This window comes from Pelophylax lessonae (assembly GCF_965119305.1).
Source record: "Pelophylax lessonae genome assembly, chromosome: 2".
Taxonomy (NCBI): Eukaryota; Metazoa; Chordata; class Amphibia; order Anura; family Ranidae; genus Pelophylax; species Pelophylax lessonae.
This window is the reverse complement of record NC_138769.1, coordinates 411890231-411906958: the sequence shown is the minus strand read 5'-3', so window position 1 is coordinate 411906958 and position 16728 is coordinate 411890231. Positions and strand designations below refer to the sequence as shown.

At 44.7% G+C, this 16728-nt stretch overlaps 1 protein-coding gene across 1 annotated transcript in view; it reads right to left on the bottom strand.

The window, feature by feature from the left end:
• The window catches only part of NCF1 (neutrophil cytosolic factor 1), a 52484-nt gene that overhangs the window by 27734 nt on the left and 8022 nt on the right, over window positions 1-16728 (bottom strand). The window contains exon 3 of the mRNA XM_082248534.1: window positions 12938-13013. Coding sequence (XP_082104660.1) covers window positions 12938-13013 — 76 coding nt within the window. The remainder of the gene's footprint in view (window positions 1-12937; window positions 13014-16728) is intronic.

The window sequence follows — 16728 nt, the reverse complement described above, 5'->3', positions numbered from 1 at the left end:
TGTGCAGCAAGGCCGCTGCTTCACCTTGCCACTGAAGTGAAGATAGAAAGTATGATCCTGTTTAAGTTATTCTTCAGGGTCCTAGCTTGGCACCCCCTTTCTCACTTGCTATGTGTGCTAACCCCTGTCCACTGACTCTCCATTGGAGCAGTCCCCTTCCTGGGCAGACCCCTGGCAAGCTTCCGGTACTCACGAACACTGTTTTTCCCAAGGTTGCTTCTGCCTCAATCTCCACTTGTCAGCTTACTGGACCTCCTGGTTCAGCACCACACTCTTGGCTCACTAGGTCGACCGCCTGTGACCACCTTCCACATCAGACAGGAGGAGAGACAGCCGTCACCCTCCTCCTGGGACCTGGCTTCCCGCCCAAAGACCCGTCACATGGGCCCTTGGCTTTTATAACATACCCCAGGATGCACCACTGTTTGTACCAACCCGCTGGGATAGTTAGAAAGCCTGTGTGTCACTGGCTGGGTTTCCTCCACTGTCCAACAGGCTCCCCTATTGGATACAGTGGGGACACTCCCTCAGACCAGATGAATCACACATGGACACATGCAACAGGCAGAACTACTGATCAGGCTCCCCTGATAAGCAGATGGAGCAGACTATGTTTTCTTCCTAGCACCTATATAGGAGGGTGCTACATTCTTATAGGGGGGACAGGGCAAAAAGTTAAACAATAAACTTGGGGTTCACTTTGAAGGTAATTTGTAACTGAGAGCAGACTGCAGGTTGCCAAAGCTGAGCTCTTCTGTAAATACAAGCTCATCCAATGGTTTCAGTACTTCCTGAGTAGGGATGGATGAACTTTGGCCGTGGCGGTTCACGAACGTTAGCCGCAAACTTTCTCAAATGTCCGCAAACCGCAAGTTCGCGGCGGCCCCGTTGACTTCAATGGCAGGGGACCTTAAAAACCTTTAGGTCATATTTGCAGCCACAAAAGACTTACTAGCTGTGCACAAATAATCCCACCACATGGACAATGTCATAACTGAAGTATTGCAATTGAAAAAGTTTTTTTTTTTTACAGCAATAAAATGTTTTTTTTTTTTCATAAATCAGCCAGAACTGACAGCAACCGGTAAATACATGTCAAATACATATAGAGTCCATTCACACATCTGTAAAATGGGTCCGCATCCATTCCACAATTTGGTGGAACCTTTACAGACTCCTTGATTTCCAATTCCAGTCTGAAAAATTAGGCATTCACAGGATAAAGAAGTGTCGGCCATTCCAGGCCCCATAAATTAGCCCACATGGGTTTACCTGACAGCTAAGAATGTAGTATTCTGTGGCTGAAGGTACATTAGGCATTCACAGGATAAATAAGTAAGTGTCGGCCATAAAAGGCGCCAAAAAATTAGCCCACATGGGTTTACCTGTCAGCAAAGAACGTTGTATTCTGTGGCTGGAGGTATATTAGGCATTCACAGGATAAAGAAGTGTCGGCCAGTATAGGCCCCAAAAATTAGCCCACATGGGTTTACCTGTCAGCAAAGAACGTTGTATTCTGTGGCTGAAGGTACATTAGGCATTCGCAGGATAAATAAGTGTCGGCCATAAAAGAATCCACAAATTAGCCCACATGGGTTTACCTGTCAGCAAAGAACGTTGTATTCTGTGGCTGGAGGTACATTAGGCATTCACAGGATAAAGAAGTAAGTGTCGGCCAGTATAGGCCCCAAAAATTAGCCCACATGGGTTTACCTGTCAGCAAAGAACGTTGCATTCTGTGGGTGGAGGTACATTAGGCATTCACAGGATAAAGAAGTAAGTGTCGGCCAGTATAATCCTCAAAAATTAGCCCACATGGGTTTACCTGACAGCTTAGAATGTAGTATTCTGTGGCTGAAGGTACATTAGGCATTCACAGGATACAGAAGTGTCGGCCAGTATAGGCCCCAAAAATTAGCCCACATGGGTTTACCTGTCAGCAAAGAACGTAGTATTTGGTGGCTGGAGGTACATTAGGCATTCACAAGATACAGAAGTAAGTGTCGGCCAGAATAGGCCCCAAAAATTAGCCCACATGGGTTTACCTGTCAGCAAAGAACGTAGTATTTGGTGGCTGGGGGTACATTAGGCATTCACAGGATACAGAAGTAAGTGTCGGCCAGTATAGGCCCCAAAACTTGGCCCACGTGGGTTTACCGGTCAGCAAAGAACATTGTATTCTGTGGCTGGAGGTACATTAGGCATTCACAGGATAAAGAAGTAAGTGTCGGCCAGTATAAGCCCCAAAAATTAGCCCACATGGGTTTACCTGACAGCTAAAAACTTGGAATTCTGTGGCTGAAGAATACATTAGGCATTCACACGATAAAGAAGTGTCAGCCACAAAAGGCCCCAAAAACTAGCCCACATGGGTTTACCTGTCAGAAAAGAACGTTGTATTCTGTTGCTGGAGGTACATTAGGCATTCACAGGATAAAGAAGTAAGTGTCGGCCAGTATAAGCCCCAAAAATTAGCCCACATGGGTTTACCTGTCAGCAAAGAACGTTTTATTCTGTGGCTGGAGGTACATTAGGCATTCACAGGATAAAGAAGTAAGTGTCAGCTAGTATAAGCCCCAAAAATTAGCCCACATGGGTTTACCTGACAGCTAAAAACTTAGTATTCTGTGGCTGAAGGTACATTAGGCATTCACAGGATACAGAAGTAAGTGTCGGCAAAAAAAGGCCCCAAAAATTAGCCCACATGGGTTAACCTGACAGCTAAGAATGTAGTATTCTGTGGCTGAAGGTTCATTAGGCATTGACAGAAAAAATAATTGTCGGTCATGAAAGGCCCCAAAAATTAGGCATTCAATGGACATGAAATGCCTTTTATGCCGCTCTATTTAGCGAAGACAAGGACCAGGAATTGTTGTGGGTGGATGGCGGTCTGGTGGATATTTGTGGCCTGTCATGAGGAATTGCAATGAAACATGGTCTACTGGTCACATGTGTTGAATTCCTTAGAGATCCATGCCTCGTTCATTTTTATAAATGGGAGGTAGTCTACACCGTCATGAGCTAGGCGAGTGCGCTTATCAGTCACGATCCCCCCTGCTGCACTGAACGTCCTTTCGGACAGGACACTGGACGGGGGGCAAGCCAACAGTTCCATTGCAAATTGTGCAAGCTCTGGCCCGACCAGTAGTCCAGGGGTTCATCACTTCTCAGAACGTCCACATCGGCCGTTAACCCGATGTAGTTGGACACCTGTCGGTCTAGGCGTTCCCTGATGCTGGATCCGGAGTACAGCTGTCGATGGTTCGGCTGAAAGAATGATCTCATATCTGAAGTGACCAAGACATCTTCAAATTGCCCTCTTCTTGCAAGCGCTGTTGGATTGCTACCCCCAACTGTCTCTCTGTGACTAGAAATTCCTCTGCCAGCGCATGCAAAAGCAGAATGCAGCATTTCTCTCAGCAAGGCCTGGAAGTGCTGCATTCTGACCGCCCTCTGTGATGCTGGTAACATTTGTCATTTTTTGTTTGTACCGGGGGTCTAAATACGTTGCCACCCAGTGCTGGTCCTTGCCCTTTATGCTTTTTATACGGGGGTCCTCCTTAAAAATACTGGAGCATGAAGGCCCCCATTCGCACTAAACTGGAAGCGGTGTAGTGGCCTGGCTCCAGCTCATCATCCAGGATAATGTCGTCCTCGTTCTCCTCCCCCCATTCACGGATAACACCAGGGATCCCAGAAAGGTTTAAAGCATGCTCTTCTTGCTCCTCCTCATCTGCCCCGGCACCATCCTCCTCTGACTCCTCTTCAGACTCCTGTTGTTGACTTGTCTCAGATGGAGTAGCACCCACTGGGAATTCATCCAACATTGCGACTTCCTCATCTTCCTGCTGCTGCTCCTCGATGGCTTGATCAATGACACGACGCAATGCACACTCCAGAAAGAAGGCGTAAGGAACAATGTCACTGATGGCGCCCTGGCCATGACTGACCAGTTTGGTGATCTCATCGAATGGCCGCAGAAGTCTGCATGTGTCCCGCATGAGCAGCCACTGGCGAGGTGAAAAAAACCCAAGCTCCCCAGGACCTGTCCTGCCAGAGTTCGTACAGGTAGTCGTTAACTGCACGTTTCTGCTGGAGCAGACTATCAAGCATATGCAACGTAGAGTTCCATCGCATCGGACAGTCGCAAATAAGACGCCTGATGGGCAGGTTGTGTCATCGCTGAATATCAGCAAGGCGAGCCATGGCTGTGTAAGATCTGAAATGGCCCGAGATTTTCCTGGCCTGCCACAAGACGTCCTGGACCCCAGGGTATTTGGCAGCGAATTGCTGCACGACCAAGTTCAGGACGTGTGCCATGCATGGCACGTGTGTTATTTTGCCCTGTTTCAGCGCGCTCAGCAGATTGGCACCGTTGTCGCACACCACTTTACCAACTGTCAAATTGAGCGGTGTCAGCCACTGATCTGCCTGTGAACGCAAAGCTGAAAGGAGTGCAGGACCAGTGTGGCTCTTGGCTTCCAGGCACAACAGACGCAGCACAGCATGGCAACGTCTCACCTGGCATGTGGAATAGGTTCTGGGGATCTTGGGCGGCGCAGCGGAAGAGACGGTAGCAGCGGAAAAGGAGGAGTCAGCTGAGGAGGAGAGGGAGGATGGAGAAGGAGGAGGAGAAGAAGAGGCAGGCCTGCATGCAATCTGTGGTGGTACAACCAAATCTACACGGGTGCCACAGGTTACATGCTTGACGGCCGTCAGAAGGTTCACCCAGTGGGCAGTAAAAGTGATATACCTTCCCTGCCCGTGTTTGCTAGACCATGTGTCTGTGGTCAGATGTATCTTGGCACCAACACTGTGTGCCCGTGATATATTCACTTGCCGCTGAACATGGCCATACAGCTCTGGAATGCCCTTCTGCGAGAAATATTTCCTGCCTGGGACCTTCCATTGTGGTGTTCCAATGGCCACAAATTTCCAAAAGGCCTCCGAGTCCACCAGTTTATATGGCAGTAGTTGGCGGGCTATCAGTTCTGACAAGCCAGCAGTCAAACGTTGGGCAAGAGGGTTATCCGGCATTATCATTTTTTTAGGCTCCAACATTTGGGCCACAGAAGCCTGCCTTTTTCCAGAACAACGTGACGATGGCATCATGGAAGGTGGAGTGGAGGACAATTGTGAGGAGAGAGAAGGAGAAGAGGCTGGACAGTGAGAGCCTGGAGTGTGGCTTTGTGGGTTCTGATTGTGTTGCTCCCACTGGGCTCGGTGATGGGAGTTCAGGTGCCTTCCTAAAGTGGTCACCAGATGTGACTGTACATGGTTTATGGCTCGCTCCTGATACCTTTGCAGTCTGCTTTGTACCTTTTGTACAATGCAAGTTCCACCTGCCTCTCCTTCCTATCTGCTGGTCCGTCTCTCCCTCTGAACTCCCCTCCTCTTCCTCTCTTGTGGCCACCCACCTGACGTCCATAGACATGTCATCATCCACGTCACCTTCCCCACCACTAGCATTCGAGATCTCGGAGTAGACAGCAACAGCGGGGACCAAGCTCCTTGGGCTGATCTGGGTACTGTCGTCAGACTGCTGAGTGGCGGCTGTTGCTACCTCCTCTTCCTGATCCGATGCCAAGAATGGCTGCGTATCACAAATGTCTTGTGATGGATCGGAAAATAATTCCAGTGACTCAAAAGCGGAGGGTATATGGTGGTGGTGTTTGTGGTGGGGTCTTTGGGGGTGCACACAGCAGAGAGTGAAGAAGGTGCAGATAGAGAGGATGAGGAGGGTGCAGAAGAGGAAGGCTAAGTGAGCCACTCAACCAAGTCTGGTGCGTCCTTTGACGTAATCGAACGCACCTTCTGAAACTTCACACTTTGGCTCCGGCCTACTGCTCCTGCCCTACCCCTACCACCCCTGCGGAAGGGCCTGCCTCTTCCTCTGCCTGTCATTTTTTAAAATACCCTGTGACAAAAGTCTCTAGAGAATCACAGTATATCTGGAAAAAGGTATATAACACCCCGCTTCAATCTGTGGTATTGGGGGGCCACAGGTTTATCACACCAGTTCTACAAATAATTGGCCAGTAACTGTTGTCACTGTGTGTAGCACGGTTAACGCAGCAAAAGAGGCCACATTTTTGCAGGACTAAAACACACTCTTAGAAAAGTATACTGTTAAATAACACCAGCTTCAATCTGTGGTATTGGGGGGCTACAGGTTTATCACACCAGTTCTACAAATAATTGGCCAGTAACTGTTGTCACTGTGTGTAGCACAGTTAACACAGCAAAAGAGGCCAAATTTTTGCAGGACTAAAACACACTCTTAGAAAAGTATACTGTTAAATAACACCAGCTTCAATCTGTGGTATTGGGGGGCTACAGATTTATCACACCAGTTCTACAAATAATTGGCCAGTAACTGTTGTCACTGTGTGTAGCACAGTTAACACAGCAAAAGAGGCCACATTTTTGCAGGACTAAAACACACTCTTAGAAAAGTATACTGTTAAATAACACCCCACTTCAATATGTGGTATTGAGGGGCCACTGGTTTATCACACCAGTTGTTCTAAAAATTGACCAGTGAGTTTGGCACTGTGTGTATCAGAGTTAACACAGCAAAAAAGGCAATACTGTTGCAGGACACAAATACACTTTTGAAAGTATACTCAGATAACACCCCACTTCAATATGTGGTATTGGGGGGGCAGTGGTTTATCACTCCAGTTGTTCAAAAAATTGACCAGGGAGTTTGGCACTGTGTATCAGAGTTAACACAGCAAAAGAGGCAATATTGTTGCAGGACACAAATACACTTATGAAAGTATACTCAGATAACACCCCACTGCAATATGTGGTATCGGGGGGCCACTGGTCTATCACACCAGTTGTTCAAAAAATTGGCCAGGGAGTTTGGCACTGTGTGTATCAGAGTTAACACAGCAGAAGAGGCTATATTGTTGCAGGACACAAATACACTTATGAAAGTATACTCAGATAACACCCCACTTCAATATGTGGTATTGGGGGGCCACTGGTCTATCACACCAGTTGTTCAAAAAATTGGCCAGAGAGTTTGGCACTGTGTGTATCAGAGTTAACACAGCAGAAGAGGCTATATTGTTGCAGGACGCAAATACACTTATGAAAGTATACTCAGATGACACTCCACATCAATATGTGGTATTGGGGGGCCACTGGTTTATCACACCAGTTGTATAAAAAATTGGCCAGGGAGTTTGGCACTGTGTGTATCAGAGTTAACACAGCGCTTGTTTTTTTCAACATTTGATGTAAGTGATTTTAACCGTTTTACAAATAAAACTGTGTGGACGTACTACGCTATTGCTCCCTTCTCTTTATTGGGACGTGGAACACTGAGGGACTCCTTTACCAGCTCGGGGTCATCCGCTCAGGAATACAGTGGCAGTGCGGTACTACATGGTGGATACTGGTCGGCCCATTTGTGGATATATGTGTGTTATGCTCATAATCCAATGAACTCTGGTAAGCCTAACTTGAGCTCTTTGCATGTGGCACCTTTCTGGAATTAGGCACGTAGGAAGTGGTGTGTATTTCATTCTTTCACTGGACACCCATTCAATCTACATGGACTTTTTGATGGACTTTATTCTTTATTTATTTATTCACTTATGCCTGTAGATATGTGATCTTGGGACATTTTGTGATATATATATCTGTCTGTGAGGTATGAGATTATATTGCCATTTGATATAATACATACACTACTATATAAGGTAATATTGTTATTGTTGGTGTAATACATCTACTACCATACTACAATATACTTTGCTTATGCTGGGTGACTCTAGCCTACTATCAATCTAGCACAGCTCTTCCTATACATTTTCTATTTAGTGACTCCCACTACAGCTGCTGCTTTTTCTTTGGCTTAGCGCGGTTATTTATTTTATATTTATCACACCAGTTGTTCAAAAATTGGCCAGGGAGTTTGCCACTGTGTGTATCAGAGTTAACACAGCAAAAGAGGCAATATTGTTGCAGGAGACAAATACACTTATGAAAGTATACTCAGGTGACACCCCACTTCAATATGTGGTATTGGGGGGCCACAGTTTTATCACACCAGTTCTACAAACAATTGGCCAGTAACTGTTGTCACTGTGTGTAGCACGGTTAATGCAGCAAAAGAGGCCACATTTTTGCAGGACTACAATACACTCTTAGAAAAGTATACGGTTAAATAACACCCCACTTCAATATGTGATATTGGGGGGCCACTGGTCTATCACACCAGTTATAATACATTAAAAGTGCTTTTGTCACTGTTTGTAGTATTGCTGCAGCAACGCTCAACACACCAGTCACAATGCTGCACAGTGCACAATACAAATCCACTATAATATGCTTTCTATATTACAAAGTATATTATACGTGGATTACACCCCTATATAGTGCACTGCACACCTATAACAAATAGCAGCCCATAAAATGACCTTTGTGGACCTTAACAGAGCGATTTGTGTCACTGGCAATCTCTGTCCCTGATGAACACAGCATACCTGTCCCTACACTGAAAAGAGACTGCAGCCGATCTGTCCCTGATGAACACAGCATACCTGTCCCTAAACTGAAAAGAGACTGCAGACCTATACCAAATACCAGCCCTGAAAATGACTTTTGTGGATCTTAACAGAGCGAATTGTGTCACTGCCGATCTGTCCCTGATGAACACAGCATACCTGCCCCTAAACTGAAAAGAGACTGTAGTAGACCTATACCAAATACCAGCCCTGAAAAGGACTTTTGTGGATCTTAACAGAGATATTTGTGTCACTGGCAATCTCTCCCTGATGAACACAGCAGACCTCTCCCTATGCTGACAAAAAGCAGAATGTGAAATGGCCGACAGCTCTGGTCTATTAATAAGGTAGGGGGCATGTCCATGTGCTGAAATGTTTCAATTGGCTGTCCCGTTCCACCTGACGGCTGTGTCATGGGTCAAAGTTCTCCCCAATGTAAATGAATATGGCCGCCGCGAACATCGGCAAAAGTCCGCCTTTTCGCGAATTTGCGAACAAGCAAAATTCGCCGGGAACCGACCGCCGGGCGAACTGCAAGGCCATATCTATTCCTGAGTCACTGATATTAAACAAGAATGTAGAACAGGAGTTCTGACTTCAGCTTTTACTTGCTTGTTCTGGGTCAATATACATTTTAAACCAGGTAACTAGCATTATAAGTACTGAAGCCAGGCAGCTAGCATTTTCAGAAGAATGTCAGCAATGGCAAACCATACATTTCTCTCAATACACCATTAGTGCCTGGGGAAGTGGGATGTTTTAGAAAAGAATATGTTTCTGCATGAGCTGCGCCGCATCAAAGGGGAAACCAAACATTAAGCATACCATCATACACACACTATTGATTGGTACTGTATACTGAAACAGCAGTGTATAAAAATCATATTTGTTTCATCTGCACAGTCTAGAATATGAAAATTCTGTTCACATGGTGTTAGCAGCTGCCTAATTTTCCTCTATTGTAGAGTGAGCTTACTGCCCTTTAACTACCTCCCATCCGCGCTGTAGCCGAAGTACGGCTGCAGCGCGGACTCACATTTTCGGGAGGCCGTCTTTAAACGGCCCCCCAGACACAGCCTCCCCGCGCGCTCCCGCGAGCGCGCATCGGGGAAAATCTGTGTCGGCCGTGTCCCTTGGACACAGCCGATCACAGATCGTGGTGAATGGACAATCACAGCAGCCATTCACCACGTGATCGGACCGTCCAATGAGAGATGATCTCATATGTAAACATATGAGATCATCTCTCATCGCCAGTGCTCCTTCCTCACAAAGACTGCAGTGTGAGGAAGGAGAGAGCCGATCAGCCGTCGGGGACAAAGAAAAATGTAATCAGGGCACTGATCACCAGTGCCCTGATTACACAAGGTACACTAAACACACTAACTGCCCACCATCAATGCCCACAATGCCCGCCATCAGTGCCCCCCATCAGTGCCCACAATCAGTGCCCATAGTGCTGCCAGTCAGTGCCCATCAGTGCCTGCTCATCTAGGCACTGATGAGCACTGACTGGAAGCACTATGGGCACTGATGGTGCTGCTCATCAGTGCCACCCGTCAGTGTCAATCAGTGCCACTCGCCAGTGCCCATCAGTGCCACTCGCCAGTGCCCATCAGTGCCACTCGCCAGTGCCCATCAGTGCCACTCGCCAGTGCCCATCAGTGCCACCCGCCAGTGCCCATCAGTGCCGCCCGCCAGTGCCCATCAGTGCCGCTCGTCAGTGCCGCCTCTCAATGCCCAGCAGTGCCACCTCTCAGTGCCCAGCAGTGCCACCTCTCAGTGCCCAGCAGTGCCGCCTATCAGTGCGGCATATTAGTACCTCCTCATCAGTGTCACCTCATCAGTGCCCATCAGTGCGTGTCACCTCATCAGTGCCCATCAGTGCAGCCTATCAGTGCCCATCAGTGCCGCCTCATCAGCGCACATCAGTGAAGGAGAAAAATTTATTTATTTTCAAAATGTACTCGCAGAAAATAAGAAAAACTTTTTTTTTTTTTCAAAATTTTCTGTCTTTTTTCTTTTTTTTGTAAAAAATAAAAAACCCAGAGATGATTAAATACCACCAAAAGAAAGCTCTATTTGTGTGAAAAAAAATGATAAAAATTTCATATGGGTACAGTGTAGCATGACCGCGCAATTGTCATTCAAAGCGTGAGAGCACTGAAAGCTAAAAATTGGTCTGGATGGGAAGGGGGTTTAAGTGCACAGAAGGCAAGTTGTTAAGCTTAGAACAGTAAAATCTCATAACTGATCTTTCACAATACCAACCAAGGATGAAAAAGGAAAATACAGGTGGCTTATTTGACCTGTTTCAGTTCTCTTTTCTTTGCTTCAGTATGTAAAAAGTGCACAAATATAGTCGCTAGAAAATTGAAGTCATTATGCAATCAACAACTTTTTCAAATTCATTTTTATAGTTTGGTTTGTTCAATTGTCAAGGTTTATCAAATGCTCTTAAGAGTTGTAAACATATTAATGCATATTCTTTGTGTTGTTTTTAGATACCATATATTGTTTATACAACATGGTGGCTAAGTGTTAGGTATGCATGCCAGTCAAGTTCCTCCACCCCAAACTCGTCTTTATGGACCTTGTTTATGCACTGGTGCGCAGTAATGTTGGAACAGGAAGGGGCCATCCCTAAACTGTTCCCACAAAGTTAGGAGCATGAAATTGTTCAAAATGTCTTGGTATGCTGACACCTTAAGAGTTCCCTTCACTGGAACTAAGGGACCAAGCCCAACCACTGAAAAACAAACCCGCACCATAATCCCCCCCTCCACTAAATGATTTAGACCAGTGCACAAAGCAAGATCCATAAAAACATGAAGGAGGGAGTTTGGGGTGGGGGAACTTGACTGGCATGCACAGAGTCCTGACCTCGACCCGACAGAACACAATTGGGATGAATTAGAGTGGAGACTGTGAGCCAGGCCTTCCCGTCCAAACTCTGTGCCTGACCTCACAAATGTGCTTCTAGAAGAATGATCAAACATTCCCATAGACACACTCCTAAACCTTGTGGATAGCCTTTCTAGAAGAGTTGAAGCTTTTATAGCTGCCAAGGGTGGGTCAACTCAATATTGAACCCTACAGACTAGGATGCCATTAAAGTTCATGTGCGTGTAAAGGCAGGTGTCCCAATACTTTTGGTAGTATAGTGTGATTCATTATTTGCTAAAAGTCTCATTGCATTCCTTGGAGGACACAGGTCTGCTGTAGACCATCACCTGCTTCTGCAAGTGGGACATTACCCAGTAGGTGGTGATCTAAAGCAGAGGTGTGCTCTCTAATAAACTAGGCAAAATTATTATTTGTCACCTATATATTTCACAATTCCGTATGTTTTACTATACAAGTGGTGGATTAAGTAGGAACAAAAAAACTTTGAATGATGCTGTGTTGAAGCTGTTGTCATAGGTACAGCAACATATAGGGGAATCTTAGCTCTGGGTGTGGTTTTGTCTTGTTCACATTCACTTTTTATACACATTCTATGATACCAACTCAAATGTATATTTTTAGAATTTATGGTTTAACAGATAAAAATACTCTATGTTATTGAAAGGACAACTATATACATTTTATATATATTTGTATGTATGTAAAGGTAAATCTGTTTTTGTTTTGGAAAAATTAGGGAAGGGTTAGAGCCTCTACCAAGTTTTTATTACTCTCTGTGTCCTCAGAAGAGAAATTCATCCTCCCTTTTTCTCCTGGTGACCAATGCCACCAAGAGAGAAAGTGAAGGGAAATCCTAACATTGTGTTTTTATCAAAGCAATAAGTGGGAGAAAATCCTGCAACCCTAATTCTCCCTGCTTATTGGTATAAGTAAATTCATTTTTTTCATTAAATTTAGCCAGGGTTTGTGATAAATTTCCAGATCATAAATGATTAGATGAATCTGAAAATCATTAGATTAATTATTTAGAGCCGGTTCACACTGAGGTGACACGACTCCTTACTACTTCGGGGGCGACTTGTACATTACCATGCACCACGACTTTCGGAGCGACTTGCAGGGACTTCACATAATGGAAGTCTATGCAAGTCGCTCCGAGGTCACCCCGAAGTAGTACAGGACCCTTTTTCTAAATCGGAGAGACTTGTGTCGCTCCTATTAGAACGGGTTCTGTAGCGGTCAATGGACCACGAGGGAGCGCAACTTGTCAGGCTGACAAGTCGCGCTAGTGTGAACCGACTCTTAATTTCAGATGCCCTTTAACTTTCTTACGGTTTTGAAAGCAGTCTTGTCCAAAGAGTATATCCAAGACCTTAAAACAGTAAAACTTTTATAGGATTGGATTAGGATTGGATGGCTCCAATTTGTAACAGCCCTACATTCCCCACTCAAATAACAGACCTCTGTATTTAACATAGCAATTATATGCATTTTTATAAAATGATTACCTGGCAGATGAGGTATAGTTCTGTGTTCTTTGGTAATTTCTCCAGACTCAATTGGAAACATTTCTTTAAGGGCTTTCTACAAACAGAGTACATAAAGGTAATAAGAATATGACAGTAAAAAACCCAACCAGCACCATAACCGAAAGACTAAATTGCTCTTAAAGTATAGCTAAAAGCAAAACTTTTTTTGTTAGTTTTGGATAGAGTGAAGAGGGATTAGAACACCTGTCAATTGGTATTGCTGTCTGTGCTTCTGTGCTGCAGCTCGTTTAGCTGTACTTCTATGGATCTAATTCACAAGTGTTCATCACATTCCTTCACAACAGGAGTGCAGTTCGTTTTGCACTCCTGTGACCCGTTTTTAGCAGAAAGCAGGCTGAAGTCCACTCTCTGCTGACGTCACAGAAGTCAGTCAAGGCACCGCATCATCACGACCATGGAGTCAAGATCTTCCAGATCCCTGGGCCGACACCCGGCTAAGCCTCTCAGGGAGCCCCTGAGACTCTGAGCCGGCCACTCCGCCCCTCCACAGCCCAGCGCTCCAATGAGTGAGGAGGGGGCAGAGAGCTGTGAGAACCAAGCGATCAGCGGTGTTCAATCACTGGCTTCTCAGTATAGAGGTGCCGGGGAACAGATGCAGCATTGGACCGAAGCTGCATCCACCTAGGTAAGTATAAATCTAAAAAAAAAAAAAAGAGATCCATACTTCTCTTTTAAGGAGATTCACCCTCACTATTTGTCTTCTTTACAATTATTATTGAAAGTGAAAGTAAAAGAAAATCCCAAATTTTGGGTTGTCCCCAGAAAGGCAATAGTGGGGATCTCTTCCAATGGGGACACTAGTTCTGGTGACCTGGGGGTCCCCAAGGAATTCCAATCATTTGCAGGGATTTCCTCTCACTTCTTGTTTGGCTATGGGACAGGAAGTGAAAGGAAATCTCCACAATGGGACACAGATTGCGAAAATAAATCCGACAGGGTATATAACCCTCCCTTACTATATCCAAAATGAAAAAAAAATTTGCCTAAAATTCTACTTTTAATGAGTGACACAAGATAAGACTATAATCCTTCCACTTTATAAAACTCTGGTCCAACCGCATCTGGAGTATTCTGTCCAGTTCTCGTCGCCAGTCCTCAGGAGGGATGTGTTGGAGCTGGAGGGAGTCCAGAGAAGGGCAACTAAACTGATTAGGGGATTGAAGGACCTTAATTATGAAGAGCGTCTGCAATCGCTTGATTTATTCTCCCTGGAGAAGAGACGCCTGAGGGGAGACATGATAGCAATTTATAAATATCTCAATGGGGATCTCAGCTTAGAAAAACAGCTTTTCAGTCAAAGGGATTGCATGAGGACTCGAGGGCATACAATGCGATTAGAGGAGAAGCGTTTTAACCTCAGGCAACGTGGGGGGTTATTTACTGTTAGGGCTACAAGATTGTGGAATTCTCTACCACAAGAGGTGGTTTCTGTGGGTAGTATGGGGGCTTTCAAAAGACTCTTAGATGTACATCTCAAGGATCAGAACATTCAGGGCTATGTGAGATGATTACAGCCACACACACCTACACAGGTTGAACTGGATGGACTATTGTCTTTATTCAACCTCACCTACTATGTAACTATGCAAGTTATTTTTTTTTCCAGTTTTTTATATAGCGTCTTTCACACTTTTTCTCTTTTTTTTTTTAGTTTCTTTTGTCTTAAGTTTCTTTTGTCTCCTTTGTAGAGATTTCCCATCATTTCCTATTTGATGCTTGATGTGTATCAACCAAAAAAGGAAGTGGGAGCAAGTCTACCCTTTGGGCACAACAACCATTTTTTTTTTTTTTTTTTTTTAGGAAAGTGGGGAAGGATTGGAATCCCATTCATGTTTCATTCGCCCTTTTGTCCCCATTGGGGGCGGGTTTGTCTCACTTCCAGCCAGAACAGAAACTCGACTGGAACACTGACAGAAATAAAAACTGAACTGAATTGAAACTGATTGAAGTTCTAACACTTGCACCACTGTATCAAAGACAAAACCAAAAAAATATGTGTTTTACTTCAGGTGGGCTTCATGGTTAATTCAAAAGGGAGTTTTCACTTTTTTTGTGTATCCCTTGGTGACTCCCTGCTAGAGTATGTGCTTCTTTTTGCAGTGTTGTGTTTAGCCAGGCAAGTTCTGGTCTTACTGTAAATGACACAGGCTATAGATGGCCATACACTTTAGTATCTGATTTTAAAACCACCTTTTGTCATCCCAACAACTATGTAATTGTAGGGCCTACTTGTACAATTCATTACATTTACCTCACCCTGACACTGCACAGATGTTGGTATAACAATAATTGGATTGTAATGCATGGGGTTAGCTTAAAGCCATTGCCAAGAAACATATAAACAGGATACCAGAAGAGAGAGAAGAGACTTAAGAAAAAAAAAAAAAAGGATGAAGAAAAGAACTAATTTATAATATTATACAGATATGTCAGCATCCTAGAATATTTAGAATAGGGTAATATTACAAACATTAGTTAGTTACAATTGCATTGCACACTTTTTAATTTGATGTGTAATATCGTATGTGCTGTATATGTTCCCCATTCATTAAAATATTTGATGTCAGGAAAAGTACAAAATTCAAAATCACACATGCAGGCGATCACCAATGCACCTGTCTGACACTCAGAACAAAACCGATAAATACAGAAGCGTGGGCTATTTGTGTTTTAGAGGTTTTGTAGCACACACCCATGAGAATTTCACATATGCCTGAGTAGCTTTGCTCTGTGATGGGCTCAGCATGTTGAGGTGGGAGATTACACAGACTATTTTGAAGATGGCTCCCACATAGATACAGGGTGGTGTTCTTGTCAGTAAAGCATTAGCAACTACTGTATGTGTCTAGCATCAGTGGCAGCACAAAGTAAAGCTACAAGGCACACCAAAAATGTATTCTAAATAAAACATTGAAATTTAAACTTTTGCACATCATACTTTATCAGGATATTTAAGTGTGGTGTTAATCACAAAGCACAGTAAGGGCCCTTTCACACAGGCTTTCCGATCCGGTCCGCCTGTCAGTTTTTCAGGCGGACCAGATCGGATGCTCCATGTACCTCTATGGGGCAGCGGATGTCAGCGGTGACATCGCCCCTGCTATCCGGATGTCATCCGTTTTTCATCCATTGTCATCCGTTGTCATCTATTGTCATCTGCTGTCATCCGTTTTCATCCGCTGTCATCCATTGTCATCTGTTTTCATCCGTTGTCATCTGTTTTTATCCATTGTCATCCGTTGTCAACAGATGTCATCCGTTTTCATCGATTGTCATCCAATCCGTTTTTTAACGGATGAAAAATAGGGCTTTCATCTGTTAAAAAAAAAAAAAATGGATGTTGACAGAAGCGGATGAAAACGGATGTAAATGAATGATCATCCATTTATATCCATTTTTCCAAAGGAATGCCTTGATGTCCATTTTTCATCCGCCAATAGATGGATGAAAAGTGGACAAATGGACAGTATGTGTGAAAGGGACGTAAGGGTCCTTTCACACAGGCTTTCCGCCCGGCAGACTCAGTTTTGCTCAGCCAGGATCGATCCGCTGATCCCTGCTGAGCAGGCATATAACAGGTCCATCTCTGCTCTGTGTGCAGAGACAGACCTGTCAGAGCTCCGCTCTCCTCTAGGGGAAATTGGATGAAAACGGACCGCCTGTCCATTTTCATCCGAACCTATCCCATCCGATCCTCCAGATTTCCATCTGTCTGGATTTCACAGGCAGGATGGGATCGGATAGCAGCG